Genomic DNA, 25,808 nt, shown 5'->3' with positions numbered 1-25,808 from the left:
TTACCTTAAGGTAATTAATACTGCAGTTGTTTTCTGATCGTACCTGTCTTTAGTCTCCACAGGGGCTGCCGCTAAACTCCACAGGATAAAAACACATTTGCCGTGAGTTGTAAGGTGTCTATCAGAAATGGGTTGGGCTTACAAATTGAATGTAGTCTGGAGTCTGTCCTCAAAAGATCTGCCAGTAATTAACACAGCAACTGAGTGACACTCTCTCTGGCTCTCTCTGTCTGTGAGGGATAAGACTATTTAGCAGTAAAATAACTCAGATAAGGACAAGTTGCTAATGTAGCGTAAGAAGCCTGACTGCTGGGGTTCATTACATTGATATGTTGTCACTGCTGTCAGCTTGTTTTATTGAGTAATGTGTTTTCCCACGCGCGGTAAAAATGTTGTTTTCAACTGTCTGTTCATCCATTTTATACATGATTGTCCTGGCCAGGGTCACTGGGAGCTGGAACCTATCCCAGCATGCACTGGCCATGAGTCGGGCACATCTATTGCAGAGCTAAGTGGGTGTTAAGACCTGACAAAACAGTTGAATAAACAGTTGAAACAGGTCCAACTTTTTCACTTGACAGCCCTGTGTTGGCTACGCTGCTGCCACACCAGACTAGTTTTATACTGCCTCTATAATGTGGGGCTGAGGTGGTGTTGGTGGTGATGGTGGTGGTGCGAATGAGGATCCAGGAAATCCGGTCTGAGTTCATCCAAACCAAAACCAGCGAATTTCTGTGGCCATTAGAAACAAAGTAAATGTCTTTGGGGCTTCTGTGTAGAGTTTAACTTTGATTGTAGACGATGTAGAAAAAGTGCCTGGCCAGAGGCCCACAAACAATGGTGGGATAGGAGTCAGAGGCACAAATATGTGTTTGGACTAAACTATATTATCTTTGTGATGCTACAAAACTGTTCTGCTGGATGACCTTGTGTTTTTTCTGCTGGATCACACTGACTTATGGCCTCTGCTGGGGTAATGAAGTGGTTTGCATCACAGGAATTAGAAGGTTGAATCTTTTCATGTATTGCAAATGTTTGTCTGAATCGGGACTCGTGCTGCGTTCCAGACGTACTAAACTCGAAAATGTCCAACCTCCTACAAGGAAAAGCACAATGGTATGCCAGTCAAAGTCAGAATGTCTTCATGAAGGAATTGAAGAAGCAGCTGTTTGACATCACACAACAATGGCAGCACCCATGGGCAGGGGTTGGGATGTATTTGGTTGTGTGAGGTTGGCGAATGGAATATTTAGATACGTTTTCAGTTAACAAAGTGCAGTAAAATAGAAAGTATAATGGCATATATCAACTCATGTGTCCTTTTCACTCCTCTATAGAGTTTAGAATGCACGGAAGGTGCAACGCTGAGGGTTCACTTGTGTGTACACCTGCCAAAGAGACATCAGTTTGTCACGGTCAGCCAGGTTTTTGTTCAATTTTGGCGTCATGCACCTGGAACACTTGGAGGTTGGAAGTTGGAAAGTTCATCTGGGAAATTCCGCACTCCAAAAATGCTGGAACGCAGCATTACTGCCTCAGTGTGCTGCAAACCAAACGCCAGAGATGTGGAGTCAAGCAACTGTGACTTGCTGATGACTTGCAATTTGACCAAAGACAAATTAAATGACAGGACTTGGAAGTTAAATACTTGATTTGTCATGACTTGAATGACTTGTCTGTTCATTTTATGCTTTCAGTTTGTTTTGTTTAGTCGGGCTGACAGAATCTGTTCCAGAGTGAAAGGGAGGGAGATGAAGAAATAAATAAGCTTTTAAAAAAGCTTTTTATTTCACTGAAATGAAATGTCATACTGTCTTGAACAGGTTGATAAATTAGCCAACAATATCATTATTAGGCAGGCGCTAATAGCTTGTCTTTTCTCTTTATAGAGACCGAAAGGTCCATTTGTAAAATTTGAAGTCTTCTTCCGAATTAGTCAAACACTGACTGATTTAGGAATTCTCACAAATTGGCGCTTTAACTAAGGACCTGACTTGACTGGTCCAAGGAAAGTGACGTCGGACTTGGACCAAATTTCTAGAGTCACATGTGTGCATAATGCTTGTCAGGTCACCAGACAGCACCTGAAACCACATTTCAAGAGAGTTACTGAGTTGCCAGATTTGTCATGCAACCACCACTAAACCAAAGTTTATTTGAAACATACATCCTTTACATATATATATACATACATACACACTTCCGGTCAATTTCACATTTTTACCTAACAAGCATGTCTAAGGACTGCTGGAGGAAACCCAAACCCCACTCACAGTGTGATAAGATGACACCTTTTGAAAGCGCCCAGCTGAAGGGGTTGCTTTCAGACTTTCTTATAACCACTGACACACTTTGGCACCCCTGTCTTGCCTTGGAGGACACACTTCCTTTCACTTATTGGGAAATGTGTTGAGACACCCCCTGAACCTCGAGGCAACACCTTCCATCCACTCTTAATGATGTCTCTGCTCACAAAACACCTGAGTCAGAAGAAAACTCCCTTCCACTCTTTCTCCATCAGAGTGGTGCTCCACATCCTCCTCCTCCATCACCACTCCTTCTCATCCACCGCACCTCGAGGGACGTTGTATTTGTTATTCCACCCCTTAGAGCGAAGGCCTCTGCTGGCCGCCAGCTTGTATATCCCAGACCATTAACAACATGACAGGAGGAGTTAGCTTGACTGGCATGTTTATTGTTCTGTTGACTGGGCAGTGCTAATGAGGCCTCTGCGCTGTGCTGGGCCAGCAGGATTACTCCGGCATCACAGGACAAGCACAAACAAGACCCACTGTCACTGACCATTTCCCTTAGAGTGCCCAACACGCACGCTCAACACAGGCGCTGCACACATGAACACACACTGGACTGCTGCTGCCTTCAGGTGCTCATGCTACACTCCTACGCCTGAGTTCAGGAGGTGCAAATGCAATTTATCCTTCTTACATTAGACCATAACACATGGTACAAAGTGATTTTCTTGTGGTCAGAAAGCAGTCTTTTTTTTTTTATATCACAGGTCAAGCAGCACTGCTTTGCACTGCAGGAGAAAATGAACAATAGAAAATTAGCTTTACTCACATAACGGATGTCTTAATAATGAGTTAACTTGAAAGGCATGAGCACACAGCAGTGCTGTGATGGCACTGACTTCCCTGCAGAAGGTCGGTGATAAGGTTGAAAAAGGTGGTCCAGCCTCAGCATATTGTACACTTGGAGTGTCTTTAGTTTCTACAATGTGACCTATTTATGAGTTAATTGTAACATGCATGACGGGGATCATGTGGATCAAGCCGTTTAAGAGGGTAAGCGGATTTAGACAGTAACCATCTTTTCCTCTTTTTTTAAAAATGTAAAATCATTTATACAGCAATGGTTTCTTGTACTACTCGGTTTTCAAGGGATCATTTTACAATAAGTTCAGCTGTTACACTTTCAATTAATATATTAATTCTAGTGAACCAGTTTTGCTTGAATTGTTTCGTGGTTTGCAGCCAAATAATTGCTCGGAATCCACATCTCAAAAAACTGCTAAAATATGATCTGCAATAAACAATACAGATTATTAGATCATTTAGAAACAATGGCAACAGTACCACAGTTTTTCACTTACACACATTTAACAACACACACACTTGCGCAAAAAGGGGGAGTCAACGTAAGAGACGTAAGAAGGGAGCAGAAGAAAGAGGGACGCAGTCATACAGCTCGTCAAACGTGGATGTTAATAAGCAAGTGCTAATGACGGTAGCTCAAATGATGTCATATCATAGTTGTACTAGATTTGATCTCATAGCTAATTAATACAATTGATGAATGAATGTGTATAATTCTGTGATCATGATGTATTTAAAAACCCAGTTCATGGTAAACCAGCCCACACTCTCTCCACTCGCCCAAGCCCAACCACTGAGGGGGTGTAACATGGAGTCCAACAGCAAGCATTGTTCTACAGGCAAGGATACACATAGTATACACATATTGATATAAAAATGAATAACTGAAATGTTGGGACTGAATATTTAAAAAAAACAAAATTACAAACCAGGAAAATAAAGCCTAACCCAGTGTCTATATATCCCTGAGTGCAGAATGACTCAAAGTGGAAAAAAGTTTTGCAGGAGGACAAAAGAGATTCTGAATTCTGGTTTGTAGTAAATACGTATAAATATACATAGGACAGACACATTGCAACAAATCGCAGGGCTGTAACAATCATCAAATTAATAGATAAAAACATAATTTCATCATTAGTTTCGCCTATGTTCTCCAGCGTTTGAGGTAAATGAACGACATTATCGTGTCCGTTTCTTATACAATAGTTTAATGGCACATGACAAGAGTTAGCACTACCTACTGCGCTAATCACCAACTCCTGATATTCACACAGAATGGGATATTGTTTGTTTTTGTGTTGTTTTTTGATTGGTTGGTTTGTCTTCATGATTACACAAAAACTACTGAATGGATTTCCATGAACCTTGGAAAGAGGATTGGGTTTTGGCCCAGAATTAACCATTAACCTTTGGTGTGGATCCAGATAAAGGGCATTTTTCAACATTTTCATGAATCTCTCAGGGAATAATGCATACATCTTGACAAAAAAATCAGGTGTATTTAGGTGACTGGCTGAGTGTGCTGTACTGAGTGCCGTTGTAGTATTTCTTCATGGCTTCTCTTCCTCCCCTCAGTCTCACACATTCACAGTCTAGTGCATTCACTCAACATCGCTCAATACATGTGCGCACTGAAAGGCGTTCAAGTACCTGCGGCACACTGCCTCTAATAGCAGCCTGGTGATTTACGGTTTGTTCTGCTAATCGTCAGCAGCGCCAGTGTTAGCCCCATTAGTGTTAATGCTACAGCTGATAAAAAGGGGCTATTGATGAACTGTGGTAATGAGACTACTGTGGACTAGGTGATAAAAGTCTCCGCTACGACCTGATAGTGTCTCATCTGCAGCACCAACTGTTTCTCCAAGTGTGTGTGTGTGTTTGTTTCTGCATACTTATTAGGGGCAAATGTCCCTTTATTCAATGGACTTGTTTGTTAGATCATTCACAGAGAGGTGATGGAAACATATCAGTTAACAGCAGAAGTGACCCGTCAACATCTGGTGTGTGCTGATGAGGCTGCTAAAATCTACTGACATGACTGAGGTGTTGCGCCACTGTTGTAGTACAGTTATCTAATCAAATTGACTTTTTTTTTTTTAAATTGTATAATTTTTTGGGGAGTTGTTAAAGGGAACATTTAAGTAGCTGACTTTGTTTGGTTTAATAAACAATTTAAGTAGAAAATCAGCTCTAGGAGAAAATGCCACGTTATGAAATAAAAATGTATTCAAGATGCCTTCATCTGCATCATTAATGTTTTTTCCCCCACGATAACAGATGGTAACCCAGTGTTTAATGTTACATTGCTGTGAGTAATTTACTCGGACAATGTTTGAAAAAAATCCAGGCATATTCAGATGGAGTTAAAGCACAGCCTGAAGTCTGTGAGCTGGAGCTGTCCAGGGTCCTGATCTCTCTGTTAGCCTCTGACAGAGAGTGACTGCTCTGACTCCACATAGACATGTCACATCGCCCAGTCGCCAGTGTGTAAAAAGTACTATTGGACTTGAGAAAAAGTAAAGAGATTGTCTTAAATGATTACTTTGGTAACAGTTAAAGTCACTCATATGAATAGTATCTGATATTAAATATACTTAAGAACAAACAAATTACAAGCACAAATAAATTGTAATTCAGCATCTCTCTGATTATTTTGTTGTTGTTGTTGTTTTACATCTGACTCCTGAAAATGAAATACACATTTTATATAAATGAGCAGCATGCCATCTGCGAAGTTACATGTGACTAAAGTTCTCAAATAAATTATATTCGGATGAAAAGTGGAATATTTGCCTGGAAGTGGAAGTACCAGGAAATGAAAAGTAGTTGAATAAAATACAAGTACTTGATTTATGTAGCACATATATAAGACATACCGGGGCTCAAAGCTCACTGCTTGCAGTGATATGCCTTACATTTTTTACCGAGCACATATAATGTAATATATGAATATAATAATTTTAGTGGACCTATTTTACATTTAATTAAATGTCTTTAAAAAATATAGTGTATTCTGCACCACATTTTGCAGATCATTGGGAATGTGTGCGGCCTGAATACAGTTCTGCCTTTTCTTTCTTCAGTAACATTCACTGTGTGCCCTCCTTCTCTTGTTTAGTAGCTCTGTTTATCTTACCTAAGTACAGCACAGCTGCTCCTGTTAGTTGTTTCAGTGTGACAGCTCTGGGAGTTAACTCGGAGTTAAGTTTCAGTGTTGGTCTCATCTTTATGCCTGGGTTGTGTTTATCTGGATACCATTAAATCTCTTCCTCTCCTCGCTGAATCTGTCTCTGCACTGGTGTCCCGTTCACACATCGCCCGCAACAAAAATACACCTTCTCAACACTTTTCACACAAGTCAGAAACTGCGCGCAGAGCTATGCAAAGATGTCTGTTATATCCTGGCCCCCACACTGTTTATTTTTACCCACAAGCCTTTCAATTTTACAGTCTCCAAGTTCTCAGGCTCAGGAAAAACAGTGACAACTTTTTTCGTAAATGTGCTGCACCTGGTCCCTGTCCAGAGCTTTTATATAAAGCATATCTCCTTCTGTTCACACATGCACCGAAATGTCTGTTAAACTGCCCCCCTGGTGAGTAAACAAGATGGAGCCTGCAGCGCCGGAGCACGTTTTCAAATTGAGAGCTTGCAGAATATGACAGCTCCTTTAATGCTGCTCTTAGACATTCATTATCATTAAGATGTTGGTTTCCATACCTGCTTAAGTAAGCATTTATCCCCAAGCTGTTGGGTCTCCTTCAGCGCTCTCTCTCTCTCTCCCATTGCGGGAGAAATTTGCAACCCGGCTTTGCATCAGCAGTTACAAAAGGAAGGCACTTTTTTTTTTTATACTTTTCTTGATGCTCGTCCAAGAAATTGATGTACAGGATGCATCTGGGTCTTTGGGAGAAGGGAGGGGGAGCAGGCGGGGTGTGTGTGTGTGTGTGTGTGTGGGTGTGGGTGTACGTGTGCGTGCGTGTGTGTGTGTGTTTGCACTTTGCGTTTCTCCAATTCCCTCCCGTTTCCCAAAGACTATTACTCTAACTTTTCATCCATATCCAGTTGACAGAATAAAGACATTTCATTAAGGCTATCTCTGCGCCTGGGCCTGTTTAATGAAATGCATACCTCTGCAGCCAGCAACACTGCTCTTTGTGTGCATGTGTGTTCTTAGATGTGTATGTGTGTCTTGCTTCGTGTCATTTGGGAATAAAAAAAAAAGGAGTTTGCCTTTAATTTTCGTAGCTGTAGCAGTCTGTGGTAGATACATTTCCTGGCTTGGGTGCAGCTTTAACCCCGTCGTGCGTGTCTGTATGTGTACTTCTCTTTAATGAAAAAAAAAAAAAAAACACATCACTCCAGGCTTTGTGATTCATAATTACATGGCTTACTATGAGATACTCAGCCATGGAAGTAATTAATGTAGGGTTTAATTGTCCAGCGAGCATCTCCTCAGACCTCAGATCCCACCTTCACCGTAACCCTGAACTCTAATAAGCCCACAGGGACGACCCAGCGTGCACCTCACACCCAGCTGATGCAGCCGCATAATTAGTCCGCAAACATGGCCTCACACACCCACACGGTTGACCGAGCTTATGGTTGCAGTGAGGCAAGATGTTTTTTTGTGAGGAAAACACTCATTCTTTGAGATTAGATAATGACATGTGGATGTAATAGACAGTGTCCCAGTTCTCTGCATGAGTGAAGTTTTACCCAAACACTGTTCTGGACTCAGTTAATGTCACTGATTGCAAAGCTAGAGATTGGCACGACATAACTTTTGAAGCAAAGTCCTAAATTTCTCCTGAATATTATCCAAGGGTGAAGGAAAAAGGCACTTATAAATCTACAACGCATCCCTAATACAACTTCTCAGGGGCCCCTTTGAAATGAATCAAGTTAAGCTGGATAAAACCGGATTTCTCTAAAATATGTCCTCGGAAAGTAGTATTCAAATGGTACGAAAAATTGATTTGTATCATGCCTCTCAGCAACATTGCAATTCGAGGGCTGGGTGTAAAGAGACACATATCAGTGTTTCCCACAGCGCAATTAAGAGCGCAATTTGTGGCAGAACGCAGACGCGCTCGTAACGTTACTCTGGCAAACCTGTTGATAAAATGTCTGCGGTGTGGAAATGACTTAAAGTAGAAAGCGAAAGCAGTCCAGCGACATGTAACATCTGCAATATGGCCGTTTTTCGCAAGGTGGTAACAACAAGAGCTGCGTTTAATACTACTCATTTGGTAAAAATATTAAAATTAAAAACGAAAATATTACAGAGATAGTTATTAGATTAATCGCTCTGGATGAACAGCTCATATCCGTGGTAGAGGATCAGGGTTTTCTTCGTCATCTGGAGTTTTTGAATCCCCTGTATGCACCATCGTAGCATTACATTGCACTTCGAGTTACAGTGTGCCAGTATGCGCACTAGTTTCGTGGGTTACAGCAGAGCATGTAAAACAGGCAATCGTATATCCAGGAAAATATTAGTTACAGCTAAGTAAAGGATCGGGACTCGGTATTGGCATTTACTAAATATTAAAGGACTCAGACCGGGATCGGGGTGAAAAAAACCTGATCGGGACATGGCGGACCGCCACAAATAAATTAATGTGTGGGAAACACTGCACATAAAAAGGAACATGGGACAATATATTAATTTTGACGCAAACATTAACAGTCAGTCAGCCCATAATCTGCTCTGCAGTGTAAAGTAGCCCTAATAAAAATTCAAGCAAACTTCAGATTCGTTGTGATGAGTGACAACTCAAGCAAGTTTTAAGTGTCTGTGAGCAGATTATTATACCACAAGGAAACAGATTGAAACCAATAGTTGTCTTGAAAGGCAGGAAATATACATCTATACCAGACAAGTGTCTAGAGATTCTAAGAAGACCAAGAAGTGAACATCTAAACGATCATACGATCATGAAAAACTAAAAATAATAATGATTTTAGTGATATGACAGTACATGAATGAGATCATTAAAACCTCTTTGAAGCGGTAACTCAAGCAATTATACACATTAGTGTGTTCACAGTTAATGGGGGGTTTGACTACATATGTGAAAAACAAATGGGTATAAGGACTCCAGAGTAAGCTGATAAACTGCCTCCGGTGATGTCAATGGCTAACTAGCATTGTGAGTAATATAGGTAAAGTAAAGTAGTTCACTGGATTAGCATTGCAATGCTATAACACTGTTGGAATCATTATGGGCAGTTTAACAACAAATGGCCAGAAAACAGCAGACCCAGAGATATGAACTTCTCTAAGTCACACATTCTTTGTCCTTTTTCTACCTTGCAGCCTACATCACCCACAATCGGGATGACGCTGATGAAGGCCACAAGCCGAAACACGCTGGTCTAATAAAGCTGTTCTGTTTACTTCAAGTGTTACTAGAGCTTTTCGATCTCTTTACTTTTTCCCTTCTCTGTGCACCTTGGTTCTTTCAGGAATACTCATTATAGGTTTACCATTTTTTTTTTCTCAACAAAGGGAACACAGTTATGTTTGAAGCCTGCGGCTCCGCTCTCATAATGCTCTCTGAATTGACCAAGCATCATGGCGAGGTCAAAACAGGGACCACAATGCAGAATCACTTCTACTCACTGGCTGTTGACCATCATGACTGTGATTAGGACTTTTGCAGTGTACACAAACAATGGGGACTTGTGTGAAAAATCATTTTGAAATGATGAAGCAGCTCACACAGCCAGGCCCAGGAGCCTCACTTTGGCAGTTAACCCTGAACCCTTATGATTACTTTAGACCTTGCTGAGTTGTAGCAGGATAGTGCCTGTTGTGCAAGGGGGGATTAGCATCCACATACCAGGGTTGAATTTGAGTGTTGCTATCCTGCTACTAGTAAACTTAATTGCTGTTCTACAGACCTTACAAGTCACACTCAAGTTTAGCTTTTTTTTTACACAATCCAAACATCTTCCAAACTTTAGACAAGACGGTGCTCCATAAATCGTGTCAGCCTTGGCAGACGGGTTGTATTTTTTTTTTTGTCCCTCACAAGCAGGGATCCAATGAGCAACGGAAGTGGTGTGCTAATATTACTCTTGAAAAAGTAACAGAGTCTCGCTTTGAATTTTAACTTTAAACAAGATTTGGCAGCGTTGTGCAGAATAATTAGTGGTTAAGCTTCAGTCAACCGATTAATAACGTTGACATGGGGCCATCAACCAATTTATTACATTTATATCAATCCCGGAACCGCATATTGATGTACTCGCAACTTTAATTTTAAAAACCAATAACCAATTCATATCTCTGAATCTCTACACCCATAATAATGGATGTATTATCTCCTGTGCATACACAATATTTTTTACAGAAAAATGACATATAGATACAATGTGCTGCTAGGAAGCTGGAAGTGTGACAGTTTGAGAAAAGGCTAGGACCCAAACTCAGATATACACAAGAGAGGCAGGGAGGATAAGGAACACAAGAGAGCTTTATTAAATGAAAGTCGTAAAAAAAATCCAAAAACTATGGAACCCCCCCCCCCCCCCCCCAAAAAAAAAACAAAAAAGAAGAAAATAAACACAAAGAGCAATAACAAGTAGCAATTAAAAAGCTAAAAAAAAAGTATCTCTGCAGGAGATACACAGAAAACAGGAAAAGGGGTGATGGGGTGGAAAAGCTCGAGACACAGGAAGAAGGGAACAGCAGAGCAGGTGTGGACAGCAAGAAAACAGGAGGGATAATGACAATAGGAGGAAATGAAAAGCAACATACAACACATGAGGGCCAAAAACAAGGATGGAATCGCTGGTTTAAAAAGGATACTCAATTGCTGTAGATGCTCTCATCTTTTTTTGGCTATATAAGCTCAAATCATACCACCCAAAATAACATTTTAATTGGTGAGGCCCTTCGATTATTAAAAAAAAAAAAAAAAAAAAAGAATAGTGTGATGAAGCCTAGCCAGGAAACAGAGGCCTCCCACCCTCAGTTGCCCTTTTCACTTGCATATTACAAATCCACTCTGTCCGACATCTGCAAAAGGCCACACCATATATCTCCGTCCACTTTTACAGCTCGCCAATAAGAAATGAAAGTGACTCTAACGCTCGCGAGCAGCCTAAGTGAAATATAGGAGTATCAGTGCTATAGGTGGCTGTGTGTGGACTATTGACAGAGCTGCTTGTGCCTCTGTCAGAAGTGAGTGATGTCCCTTGCCGCTGTAGTTGCGTTCAGGAATCTATCAACGGCTAATAATTATGTGTACATTTACGACTAGGGGCCTGGGTTTAATGGATCGATCCACTCACACTCCAATTCCCATTCTGCACATGGATTTCCCGTCATTTTCATGAAGGATATGGCATCACAAGTGCTCTCTCTCTCTCTCTCTCTCTCTCTCTCTCTCTCTCTCTCTCTCTCTCTCTCTGCTGAATCTCCCTCCCTGATGAAACATGTTACCTCCTGATTCAATGCTACCTTTAACAAATGAGGACTTCTGTATGGTTTGTTCGTTAGGCCTTTGTCTTTTTTTTACTTTTCTTTTTTCCTCCTTTTGACAGATAGTGATATGAATCCTTTGATTTAACTGCACACCACTTCACCCAACAGGGTGGCTTTAGCATGATAACATAGTAGCTACCCGGAGGTCAGTAAAGATCATATGTCCTGGGGTACAAAATTGTATGTGGCTCCTCAACAATATAATTTACAGCTAAACTGCATATGCTATGAGATTCAAGATCCAAGAGTTTCATATGTCTGATATTTATACTCAAGTGCTCACGCTCATCAATATGTGTAATGAATTGCGAGGCGAAATCCTCCTGAGACGGTGCTAAAAGACTTGTGTGCAGTGAGGAATAATAATTACAAAAAGACTCAAAATGGGAATCAGAAAGGGAAACACAAAGGATTGCGTTTAGAAGTCTAGAACATAATGATTAATACAGTATATGTGATGCAATTAGTAAAGTGCCAAAATGTTTACCGGCACAGTGTTAAGGTTGACTCTGCAACTTTTCAAATTTATGAAAATGTCAAACATGTGTTCTGTTCTAAAGTAAATGATGATCATTTTCAACTAAACTTAAATAAATAATGACGATGTTCCGCTTCAGCCCACTATATCTTGGAACTGTGATTAGATTGGATGATTCAGCACCTCACGACTTACATCCGCTGCCAATACAGGAAGCTGTGCACGCTTTCCGAAACGAGGCAGAAATGAAGTTGTGGAGGTTGATTTGGTGGATGGGCATGCAGTACAAACTTAATTTGTCAAAGAGCTGCACTTACTTGCTGGTTGGTGCTGCTGTTATCTTTGTTTGCTCAGTTAACCAATAAAGTGGCCCTTTTCACTCACAGGAGTCTGGGCTAGCTGGTTGCCATACTAACTTCAGGGAACATCAACACCGTACATTGACCTCGTTGACATAATGACACTCTTTGTTTTTTCACATTCTGTTGATAACATTCATTGTTTAATGTTTCAAACTAAAATCCTGGTGAGCTGTTTTCCTCGTGCAAAAACTGGCATTTTGTGTGTGTTGGTGCCAGAATCCCTGTTGTAATACAAAACCTTAAAAGGTCTGTGACAATTCATCGGATGTTATGTAGGCGCTAACTGCGATAAGAGCATTACGTGTTGAAAACTTGTATGTTGAAGTAAACAGGTATGTAACGCTGTGATCCTACACCCACTGAAGTTACATTGTGCAGAAGCAAGTGATGGCGGGTTGGAGTGGCTGAGACAGAGACAATGATGATAAAGACAATGATTTTCAAGATGTTATTTTAAGGAAAAAGTTACATGCTTTTGTTGCCTAACTTTAACTGACCCTTAACCATAATGTATTTGCCATGACCCCAGTCTGTATCTAATCTTAAAAAAAATGTCCATTTGATTCCTTTTTTTTTTTTTTTTTTTTCATTTGAGGGTAACATGGGAGTGGAAGTCATTCCTGTCTAATCCTCTCCAACACAAATTCACCTGTCCTGTCCCAATCCAAGAGGAATGACTACTGTCCTATCTCATGACCATATCGTATTTTTTAGGGGGGGTAGTCAACATATCCTTATATCTAAAACAACCGAATAGGTGGATTGCTAGTGACTCCCAAATCAAGATAACCATTACAGCACTCCAGATGGCAGATATACTGGACCTCCTGAATTATATCCTCAATTATGCACTGGTCCGGATGACCAACCACCAAGTATACAGGAGAGAGCAAAAAGAATTTTAGAAAGACAGAATGTCTCGCATGTATTCATATTATGACTAAATATTTATGTAAAACAAACCAAGCTATAAGACTTCAAATTCAACCAGATTCAAACATGTCACTCTGTCAAAGGTGTTAAGTTGGTTTGAGATCTTGTGACTGTGAAGACCATAGCATTTCCATCCTCATCAGATCCCTCAGCACTGATTGTCGGAAAGAATTTGTTAAGTATTTGCCTCCCACCTGAATTCAGTAGATTTCCACAGTCTGCTGACTGGAAGGACTGTCCTGTTACTGCTCCTGGAGCAAACCCATGAGCTCCCATAAAAACTTCCCACATATGAATTACGTGTAGCTTTAGCTGTTGCTGCTACCGATACGTTACACAGAGCTCACCAGAATCACCAGGGACTCCTTCAGCATCTCGGTCAAACATTGCAGTTGATTGGTCAAAGCTTTCAAGAGCATCAGAGCAAGAGAGGCCGGCCTGCCACTGATCATCAAGCTCCTGTACAAATGGCAGAAATAGAGAAAGACTCTTGTTAGTGACCAGCAACCGCACTTCTAGTCCCATGATGCCACTGCTGCTGCTGTTCAACCGGCAGACAAAGCTGCCACCGCACTCTGACATAAATAAAAGCAGCTACTTGCCTTCAGGTGTGTGAGGACTCTGAAAGTCAGCATCATGTCCAACCTTGTACTTAAGGTCAAATTTAAGGGCATATCAAGTTTAGAGCCAATGCTACTTCACTCTGCTGCGGTGCAGGTCAGCATAGTATATTTTTTTTCGCTTGCGATAAAATGTGAGTATTGACGGCTCACAGAGGGTAGAGCGTTTTACTGCAGTGTGACTCAGTGTTGTGTGACTAAGGTCTGTGACAGTATGCCATAACTTATGTCGGTAGCACAGTCTGTACTCTGTATCTATAGTGGGCCTATCTGTCATCTTTCAGTCAGTGACGGATTGAGTCTAGATGCTTATTTCACGTGATTTGAAAACTAACTGCAATTGCAGTGACTGTACAGTGTTTCTTTTTGTCGTTTAAATGTATATAAATAATAGAAAAGCTTCAGAGAGAGTCTTTATAGCGATGTAAGGCCTCAGATTTTGCTATAGATGCTCACCTACTATACAGGGGTATGTTTAGCCTAAGGTATGACCATATGACCTTTAAGTGGATTAAAAAATCATCAAAGCTTTTTCTTCCACATTTTACACTCACCATACCCAACACACCAGGTCTGTGACGAAATCTATTTTGTAGAATTCCACCATTTATCAGCATGGCCAGTGATGAAATGTAACTAAGTACAAGTACACACCCATATTTGGGTGACTCACCTAGGACATCATCCTATTGATATTTCTTTTCTCTAGTCTATATTTGCATTTTGTTATTTAGTAATCCAAAAGTAATAGAAAGTAATCCATTTACATTATTTTCATGTTGTGATACTTGGATTACATCGTTATTCATTGCCTATTTCTCCATTAACATTTTTTCAGAACCATATTTTAGTGTACTGTTTAGCGGTAGCATGAGGACATTTTTCACTAGATGGCTGCCATTTTGTTTTGTTTTTGCTTGAAATCATAGTGCCCAATCAAACTTTCAAACTGGGAAGTGCTAATCAAATATGAAGAAATGTTTTCAGAAAACATGTTAGTGTACGGTTTAGAATGAGTATGATTCTTACCATGCGGGTTTCCAAGTTGAAAAGAAAAGCCAAATAATACACATAACCAGCTACTCAGGACACCATTACTCTATTATATCTCTAGATGGCAAATTGCTGCCATGTTAAAGTTCAAAATATCATATAATTGGCCTTTTAAGGTAAGCTCAACCGTTTATTCTTCACTCAGATCACTTAATCACATGTCCTCGCCTGGCTAGGTTAGGGAAATGCTTGTATTAATGTATTATGGGTAACACCATGAAACCTGCACAAACCCCAAGCTCACACCGTGTTCTTGATAGAATGGGGCAATGAATACTTGTGTCTGAACAGTCCTGTTGTGCTGTCTCTGTAGAACATGTCTATAAGCAGGTCTTGTAGGACTTGTTGGATTGCCTCTGAATTCATGCTGTGCCATGTCCCTCTGATTCATCGCGGATTTGCATATTTTCAAATTATCTTGGCTTTTGTTGGAAATCTCGGTGGAATTTGCATAGCACAATTCCAGTGACTCATCTCCGTGTAACACTGTGTTCCTAAATGGAAAGTGCTGCTCTAGGCTCCAGCAGATATCGTAGCAGAAAGCAGCCTTTTGCTAGATTTGGTGCTGATAAGCCTCTGCTTCCCACCCTGTTGGAGGAATTGAATTCTTGGTCCCGGTGGCCAAGTCTTACATAATAAAGGTACTGGCTCAGATGCCTATCACTCCCACAGCATGGACATTCTCTCACTCACCATCCTTTCCTCTCAGTCTTATAGTACACGTGTTAACTGATTATAGGCTGATTCCACTTCTCTCACTTCATCTCCTCCATTTAGAGAACCAGTGAGACCAAATTGCTAAAAGTCACTGCGGATTAGTTTTTGCCCACCAAGCTTTGTGAATTTCACCTCGACATCTCCTACTGCAGTATGAGACACGCTTATCTTTAAGATGGATGATATGGGTGCATGGAAAGTTAAAATGTTAAAATTAACCTGTAATGTGACCTAGCTTCTAAAAATAGATGAGGATGCTAGCAAGCATCTAAGTGTATCTGGATTGATAAAGAGTTCATTCATTGCTGTGTGTTTTAGTTTGTTTGTTTTTCTTTACAGCTCATATATTATTTTACGCTTTAAAGCAGAAATAGACAACTCTTCAACATTCCTCGGCCATAGCGTTTCTCTGTGGTATTATCATCCCTGTTATAAATACAGCGATAGCATCATGCCATTTGCTGCTAGTAGCCCGGCTACTGTCCAAAGTAAAGAAAATAAGAAATAAATGTTTTTCTAACCATATCATGTCCTGGTGGTAAGGAACACACGGGCCTACAGTATCAATGGAGGAACAGACTTTGACTAGAACCCTGGCGGGAAGATAATGTCTCTTCCTGTTTTGGTTGCTCATTGGCAAATGTGTTTCCTTTGTGCCGTAATTTGACCCTCGTTTTTCCAGGAAAAATCCAGCCCGGTGTCAGACCAAAAATCAAAAATGAAAGCACGAGGAACAACTATATATACATGGATGGTGTCACTGTGCATTCGTATTTACTTCAGAATGATTCATTAAAGCAAGAAAGTTGTTCATTTCAAGTCTAAATTAAACTGATGCTGATGGAGCACAAAAAAAACATAAATAGAGGCTATAAAAGAACTATATCCCAATCGCATGACGTCAATCTAACTGCTTGATGTATAATAGGCATGTATGTATGTATGCTAAGTCTGTTTTCATATACAGTATACATTATGTGTCCATGTGTGTCTGCATGAATTGATTCATGTTCCTACCACTCCTCTACTCAAACAAGGTTTGAGTCATACTATGACCCAATATGTATGTCCGGAAAGACCATTACTATAGCAGACCAAAGTCATGTTGCTATTCTGTTTGTAGTTCTGAATTAATAAAGTTGCTGATCACAAAAAATGAGGCATGAAGGAATACATCAAAGAATAAAATCCTACAAAAAATCCTATGTACATTTTAGAATAAAAAAAAAAAAAGATTCTTACATTCCAACATGAAAAGAAATATAATTTTGGAGTTATCTGCAGTTTCAATCTCAAAGTATTGCCCACATCCGTTAAGACCTACATCAGTCGAAACCCGCTAATTACATTTCACCCACTGTGAGTCTGACAGGCCTGAATTAAAAAAAAAAAAATGCTGAAGCACAAACTGTGTGACCTCTTGGTGGCTCCTATCTCGCCGGTGCACATGCTCGCCCTTTTGATCACCCTCGCTGTCTTTTGTGTTGCAGTGCCATCGTTCTGGGGGCTGGTCAACTCGGCCTGGAACCTGTGCTCGGTGGGGAAGAGGCAGTCGCCAGTCAACATCGAGACCAGCCACATGATCTTTGACCCTTTCCTCACGCCCATAAAGCTGAACACGGGTGGACGCAAGGTAAAGACACACAAATGCAAACATGCTCTTTCATCCTTTCCGTTTGATGGATGCTGGGGCTTTGTTGACCCTCTCTTTTCTGCTGGATGCATCTCAAGATGTTGCACTGCACAGCTCCCGGTACTGTGTTGGTCGATGTTTCAGCACTGTTGTTGTTTGATAAGGTGTATACTTGATCGATGCTCCAGACTGCCATTTGTGTTAGCAGACAATGTGTCCTACTGTGATAGTTGTCCTCCGAACATCCTCCTGGAAATAAAATGTGAAAGAATTCATCTGCTCTGACATGCACAGTGGTTATGTTGTGGTTCAAGGAAAGCCTTAACATTACCTCAAGAGCTTTACAGATGAAATCCTGCATTAGATTAGTCGGGCACATTGTTTAGTACTTTCTCCTGTACAGTGGTGTACCAAGGACAGTGCGTATCAGAAATCTGCTCCATCCTCTGCCATATGACAGCAGCTAATTGGGAAGCCTTCACAGATGGGCTGCTTTCAAAAGTGCACAGTTGCATGGTGAGATTAATGTTATGATTAGTTTATGTGTACATGCCAGCAATGAGTACAGGGTTAGCCATGGGCAATGATGGAGCATATAGATAGGACACATTGCAGTGCACACTGCTACAGTCGATGACTTCATTTAACAGATCCAAGAAATAGCCTCTTATTACGTCCTTGCACCCCTACCGACCTGAGCTGTACCGTGGGCCTTTTCATTGGAGGGGTCTAGAATTAAATGTTAGTTCTGTGAGAAAAACAACAACAACAACAACAACATCCTGTGATTGCAATAGTTATTCATTTTCTTACTGGTATAATTTCTACTTGGAAAAAGAAAATTAAACTGCTCTGTTTGTAAGGACTCCCCTGCTGCGCCCTCAAGGACTCCACTTTGAGAGCAGCTACCCTGCTGTGTGTCCGGAGTAAGGACATCTCTCACAATGGCACAATTTCATTGCTATTAGGATGAATCAGAGGGGAGTTGAAAGAGAAGTAGAGACAGCACACCGTGTTATTTGGGGCTGCGTCTCAAAAAATAAGGAACAATGCTCAGTGTCAACATTGTGGGAGAAGAAATACAAATAATTGTAATACTCAGATACGTGTATCGCTTAGTATCTGCATGTCTGACTTATCCATGTGCAGCTTTATATCAAGCAAATCAATTGCCAGAAAAAAATGTTTGCATTGTCTGTCTCTGTGAATCGGAGATATTTCTTTAGGTTTAGTATTCAATTGTATGTTGCAGCAGTGTTTTTTAGGTTAGGCACAAGGACCATTTGGTCAGGGTGCGGAAAAGATTGTGTTTTTTACCTAACATATCTGGTTCAAACACGGCTGTCCCAATGTCTCATCAAAAAATGAACAATGGTCCCTCATGAGAAATATCCAGTCATGTAGTGCTCACAAATCTTGGAAACGCCGACTGGAACAGTGATCTCTCCTTCAAACTGCTCAGTGGTTTCTAGCTTACAAATGTTGAAATAGTGTCCTGAACGGTGGTTCATCGCTTGGCGGCAAAGTCTCACCACCATCCCCTCCACCTGTTTTATACAAAAGTCAGCTCATATACGTGTAATCTGAACGGGATGAGACGTGTGCTGAAGTAATGATGATATGACATCTACGAAATGTACACACTTTGATGTTTCTGCAAAATGTAACCTGAAATACAAACATTTATTCCGGCGACTGGGCTGCATGCCACAAAGCGCACACATGTACTAGCTCACACTGTATTTGCAATGTCAAAAGACAGCACATTAGATGATATTTCCAGGTTTCTCCAGTAAAGGCAGCACACTCGAAGACCATGGTTGAAGCAAACGGGCAATAATGCAAAGAACAGACAAAAACCAAAAGTCTAAAAACTAAACCATAATTGATCCACATGCCACAAGTAGTATTGTTTTTGTTCCATTTTTTAAAATTGTTTTCTTCAACATCTCGTGTTTGACAATCATTATGGAACACCACCCACTCGCGATGCACATTTCCGCCACTTTCTCATTTATCCCTTAGAAAAGTTTGCAGAGTCCAAAAGCCATTTTGGACTCTTTCCCTCCCTCTTATTTTGCCCTCTCTCGTACCTCCTCTCTCTCTCTCTCTCTGCAGTGGCCTAAATGTAATCTGTTGTGTCTCCATCTCTCTGAGCACCTGAGCTGTCAGCCGCGAACACGAAGCTGGCTTCACCTTGTCAGTGCTGATTCATCCCCGCTCTGTCTCTGGCTGTTTGGCAGCCAGTCAGCCTTGGCCAAACACGCTACAGAGACCTGTAAAGAGCCTCTGCCTCGGCTCGCCACGGCTCAGCTCGCCACCTCGACACAGAGAGAGCTTAAGCCCACTTTCTGCCCAGGAGGAAAGCAAAGGGAAAGATTAACCCTCCCCAACCCCTCCTCTTACAACGCACACACATGCACGAGCTGCATAGAGAAGATGAACGCCTCCTCTAATAGATTTTTGTGCGGCCCTGGATTGTGGCTAATGAATAGTTAAAGCAAATTTAATTGACCTCCAAAGAGAAAATGTAATTAATGACAAGGAGATACGCAACGCTATGTGCGATGGATTGAAGGCATCACAGTTATCGGAAAGGCACTATTAAATGAATATTTACTCTGCCATAGATGAGCTGCAATTACTTGAAGAGATTTTAATGAATTTAATCACTTTGGAGCTGGGGAGGTGGGGGAAAAAAAGTGCTTTCAGAGTCCTCACCCTCCCTGTCAAGTGTTTCCTGCACATTTATGATTAGTGGTTATGAAACAGGAATAGACGTCTTTTGTCCTGCTTTATTTTCAAAACTAGATGCACAGGGAATCTATTAGTGCTGTGAAATAGGTGGCGTTCTTCACGTTTAGGGATGCAGGGGCTTTCTCTTGCTTTTGTTCTTTCTGTGCTTTGAAGTCAGGTGTGTGCGGAAAAAAGCACTGTGCACATCAGTGCCGGGTGGCGTGTTCCTTAAAAAGGGATATTTAGTAATGACATCTTGCTAAATGGAATCCTGAAAGTTGTGCTTTTAAAGCTTTTAATCATCTTTTTTAACAAGCTCCCGATGCTTTTCTGTCAATCTGTGACCCAGCTGAACACCAGGGGGGATTGTTTTACTTCCTCTGTCTCTTTTGTTCTCCCACTATCCATGAAAACATCTTGCTGTAATCTTGATCAACCCGATGAGGAAATCTGACAAGCCTGCTGGTTGGTGTGTGTGTGTGTGTGTGTGCGTGTGTGTGTGTTGAAGCCTATGTGTATGTCATTGGCAGCCCTGAATCTGCCTAATTACAGGGAGTGTTAGGTAGAACAACAAACAGCAGGCTCTGGGATGGCAGCTGTACTTTCACTCTGGAGAGTATAACCACATTCTCAGGTCTGCCCAGCTGGCCAGCTACCCAACCAATCAGATATCAGCGCTAGCCAGCCAGTTACTAAAGATCTTTCTGCACACGGCTTTACTATCCTATGTTTGTTAGCAGGTGTGTGTACCTATGTGTGAGGCTGTCTGCAGGCCAGTCCAGGCTCTGCTGCTAGTGTTGGGTGTTTACCAGGTCAGCTCACCGCTGCAGAGGTTTGCAGGTAGCTGATAAGATCCATACAGGTGCTCCTGGACCCACTGATAATACTTTTTGGCTGTAATTCCCTGTAGCAGTAAGTGGGCTTTCACAACTGCTCTTTTTCTACCAGTTGCAAGCTTTTGCTAAGTGGTGGCTTGTTGAGGGGGAAGGGGAGTCGTGTAACAGTATGTCTTTATATAAATCAGCTCTACTCGTGGGTTATTGTAGGGCTGCCATCATGTCCGACTTGTAGGGTCGAGTTAATTGGAAAGTCGCTGGTTCGATTCAGACAGACACTGTAAACTGTAGGCTTAACAGGTCACAGCAGCATTAGCAATCTTAGAATAAATAATCACGCCTAGGTTTAATTGGTCGTCAATCAGCCTTAGTGGCCACTTTATTAGGGACATCAATCCAGTATAGCCCAATACAACCATTCTGCCATGCTGTTTACTTTTATGATGTCTACTAATGTGTAATTTCTGTCAAAGAGGTGAAACTTAAATGATAGATGTAGCTTTGAGGTCATAGTCAGTGACTGTGTTGTTGTTCTGCCCCTGTATGCAACTTGGAAGGACAAACACCTCTCAATATAGTACAGCTCACCACAACACCCCATCAATAATAATTGAATTGACACATTTCCAACAAATCCACCAATAACTGAGCAAGTTTTTTGAAAAGGCAGAATTGAAGGCATTGTTGAACTGGAAATCATAAGATGTACCTAATAAAGTGGCCATCAAGAGAAGGAAATGTGAGAAGCCGGTGCTGGATACTTTACAAAACCATGCAGAGCTCTCTACCGCGGATGATGCAGAAGGACATGGACATCATGTCCTGTACTTGCGCCTGTGCCACGCTCATCATCCTTATTTTTCACCTTTTTGTGCTCAATTGAATGTTCTCTTTTCATACTTGTTTCCACCCCATTGGAACGTAAAAAGTATGGCTGAAAAGTATGTTTCACAGCCTTCTTTGGTCTAAAGATTAAACTGCAAACCAAGCATAACTTTGGGTGTGTTCAGGAATGCACAAGTGTAGGCGAAGAGAGAGTCCATGTAGGTTGTTAATTTGCAACAAACATGCATTTAGTGAATACTTATACAATTCATGTATGTTTCTCTCTCAGACATGTTTTAATCTCGTAGCACTTGTTTGATTTTGAGGGGTGTAAAGTCTGCTCGTCTCAGTCATGTTGAGATGACTCAAAGGAGTTCTGTTTTGTTCAAAATGGAAAACCCCGCCTCCTGAGAACAGGCGCAATAACAACCAAGGACCGCTACAGACTGCACCATTTTCCCTCTTGTGTCAGAGGATTTGTTGTGGACCTCCAGGACTTTCTACAAAGTGAAGGTAATTAAAAAACCTGTCAAATCAGCAAGAGTAAGAGATGGTCTGTTAATATGCATTATTAGAGCTGTCATTCAGTTTATCTGCCAGTAAGCAGCTTGAGCCAGTTAATGTTGTCGCAGAAGTTAGCTGGCTACTATTCGCTAGTCAAACGAACACTGGCCCTTAAATAGCTTGTAAAACCTACCTTATCTGAAACGTGTGTTTCATGAAATGTATGCAAAAGTAACATGTTCATGTAACAGTCTCAAACTACTCTAAACTTTTCTCTTCATTTGATTTATGACTGCATTTTGAGGTGGTTGACAATTACTGAGATGGTAATCTTCACCAAGCAGTTGGAAAAACCATCAATCATCAATTTGAAAATAGCTATATTATTATTTAAGTTATGTCATTCAGTCACAAAGAAAATAGAAGCTTAATTGCAAGTTTACATGCCTTACTGTATGGTATTCTTATGTCTGTTATAATTGCTCCTTGGCACCTTGCATGGCGGCCTCTGCTATCGGTGAGGGCCCTGTGATGAGCTGGCGACTTGTCCAGGGTGCACCCTGCCCTCGCCCAGAGACAGCTGGGATTGGCTCCAGCAAAAAAAAAAAAACCTGCGACCCCATAAAAGGGATAAAGCGGTTTCAGACAATGGATGGATGGATGTCTGTTATTATTGGGCTTTTTTTTTAGTGTGAGAGTGCATTCTGAAAAAAAAACAACAACACTGTTATGTTGCTGAACACATCGCTGCAAATATGATCGAGACATAAGAAATTTAACCCGTAGATTTATTTTATATTTCTTTTTTTTTTTGCTGATCTTTGTCTTGACCAGGATGATTATGTTTTGGACAAGAGGCATGGGACCCAGTACTGTCTTTACAACATCAACTGTGTGTACTACAAGTCTGTTTGTCTATTCCATTGTTCCATTGAAGCAAAACGCAACCCGAATCATGATGGAGCCTCCTCCACTGTGCCGCGTAGAAATCTTCTCCAGTGGGAGCGCCTTGTCATGCCAGTAACGTTGGACATCAGCTGAACACCATCAGGACCGTCCAGGTTAATTTTATTCTCGTCAGAGAACAAAACTTTCTTCCACCTTTCAGTGTCCCATGTTTGTTGCTCCCTTGCAAAGTCCAAACGGGCAGGTTTGTGGTGTGAGCGGAGACGTGGTCTTTGAAGCCACTTTTTGCTCTTTAAGCCTTTGTCTCGCAGATGCCTTCTTATGGTTATTAGGCTGCAGTCAGCATCAGTAAGGGCCTTAATTTGGGTTAAGGATCGGCCTGTGTCTTCATGGAAAGCCCGTCAGATCCTCTGGCTCAGCGCAGGTGAAATATTTCAGGGTCTACCACTTGAGTTTTTTGTCCCATAACCCTCAGGAGAAGAAATTAAAAATGACCGTCTTACTGCATCCAACCTCGGCAGTGATGGCGCGTTGCGTTGTCTGACAGAAAATAGCATGAAAGCCAGATCTTGGCATGGATTTTGGCTTTTTAAGGCTACGGTCTTAATCTTTTGATCAGCTGCTGAACAGCCTGTTTGACTTTAAATGCAGTCTTCAATAAATTGTTTACTTACTTTTTTGTCTCTTGCTCCTGTTTCTTCTTTTGGAATTTTGAAGCTCTAAATGCGAATACAAATTTCCCCCTGGTCTTAAGATTTTGTTCAGGAGTGTATTACTCAGTCCTTCCAGAAAAACACAATGTTTTTTTGTGATTGTTGCGGGCAAAAATCCTTGATTATGCGGCACGTTTTCTAAAAAAATGCGATGAAATATGCGGGATATTTATGCAATTTTATGCGATGAAATTGCGGGAACTTGCAAAAATTGCGGGAACACCCTGTTCTCACTAGGCTACTACCTTAATGTAAAGAGTCATTTCTTATTACTTCCTATGATAAGCAGCATACTACATCACAGAAAGTGCTGGGAATATTTAAATTCTCATCTTGTTTTATTTCAGACCTTAATAAACACATGGCTCAAACTTACAAACATTGATGAGTCAAACAAGTTCTGTAGTTTTACAAAAGGAATATGCTACAACTTCTGTAAAAAATAATAATTAAAATATAAAAAATGTAAATGTGTGCTTCCTGTTTTACAGAGGTAGCTATACAAAACAGACATCTTCTGTTAAAATAAGTGCTTCCAATGCACAAAGTGCAATCTCATACTGTAACGTAAATTTACATACTACTAATATACTTAAAACTGTAAGGTTTTTGAAACTAGTATGATTTTTTTGTTGGCAAATGAGACTGATTTGCGGGCTTCATCATGGCTTCATCGCGGGGTTTGCAGCTTTTCGATGATGTTCACGTCCCGTAATTACATCATTTCATAACGTTCCCATGGCAACAGGGGAAAATGGCTGCTCTTGTGTGAAGTAAACGCAACATTTTTCAACTTTCTGCTAAGATATATGTGACTTTTTTGCAATGGAAATGATGGGATTATAGAATCACGCAAGCCCTGCATACTTTGCGCAGAAATCAGCAAATTATGCGGCGAAAGTGCAGCGTATTTGAAAAAATTCGCCCCCCCGCATAAATATGCGGACTTTGGCTGATTATGCATTGAATTATGCGATCGTATAATCACGTTTTTCTGGAGTGACTGATTACTTAGCCATCAGTAGTCATTCTATTTGTATGGGTTTGTTGTGACTGTCAAAAAGATGATTAGGAACCAAAAACTTCAAAATGAATTTCTAACTTTGATTGTTAAAGCCTTATATCAACTTAATCTCAATTTCAGAACGAGGTCTGACGATTGTTTCCGTGATGTCATTCATGCAGACTGTATGGATAAGAAGGAACAGTTACACATACAACAAGTATTAATGTTAAGAATGATAAACATCTAATCATTAGACAATAAGAAATTATTGATTAATTACATTTTAATTGTTTTAGAATTAATTTAAAGTGAATGTATGTCCAAACAAAAACAAAATTCAATAGCTGTATTTAACATCCACTGTAACTGACATCAGGATATTTAGAAAACAAATATTGTTAGAATTAAGTGAACAATTAGTGTTGCAACAAAAGGGATTGAATTGTGTTGGAATAAAGCAATGAAATGGTGTTTGTCTGAGTTGAATTTCATTTATCGAAACACTCAACTCAACTGAATTTTACTTGCACAAACACAGGTCTTTCTAAGTTAGAGCACATTTGGCTGCTGAATGTGACAGGGTCACATTCAAACTCCTGTCATGTACCAATGTTTGCTGCTGTACACATAAGACTCAATGGCTTGACAAGTCTGAGTCTGCAAACACAAGCTGATGTTAGTTGCAAAAGGTGGAGAGGCATTACAATAACGTAAATATTCAATTATGCAAATTGTCAATTCAAATTAATTAGACACCAGTTTGGGTTGGCTGAACCTGTGAGGTTGTCGCGGCATTACAAAAGGGAGCGGGCCCCGTGCATGAAAACTGCAATTACCATCATCTGACTGAGTCCCGTTCTCTCCTCTGAAAGCGG

At 40.8% G+C, this 25,808-nt stretch overlaps 1 protein-coding gene across 3 annotated transcripts in view; it reads left to right on the top strand.

Moving 5' to 3' along the window:
- The window catches only part of ca10a (carbonic anhydrase Xa), a 240,432-nt gene that overhangs the window by 88,480 nt on the left and 126,144 nt on the right, over positions 1-25,808 (top strand). For all 3 annotated transcript variants that reach the window (XM_030401370.1, XM_030401369.1, XM_030401368.1), the window contains one exon: positions 17,265-17,407. In XM_030401370.1, coding sequence (XP_030257230.1) covers positions 17,265-17,407 — 143 coding nt within the window. The remainder of the gene's footprint in view (positions 1-17,264; positions 17,408-25,808) is intronic.

This window comes from Sparus aurata, chromosome 20, assembly GCF_900880675.1.
Source record: "Sparus aurata chromosome 20, fSpaAur1.1, whole genome shotgun sequence".
Taxonomy (NCBI): Eukaryota; Metazoa; Chordata; class Actinopteri; order Spariformes; family Sparidae; genus Sparus; species Sparus aurata.
This window is presented reverse-complemented; position numbering and strand designations above follow the sequence as displayed.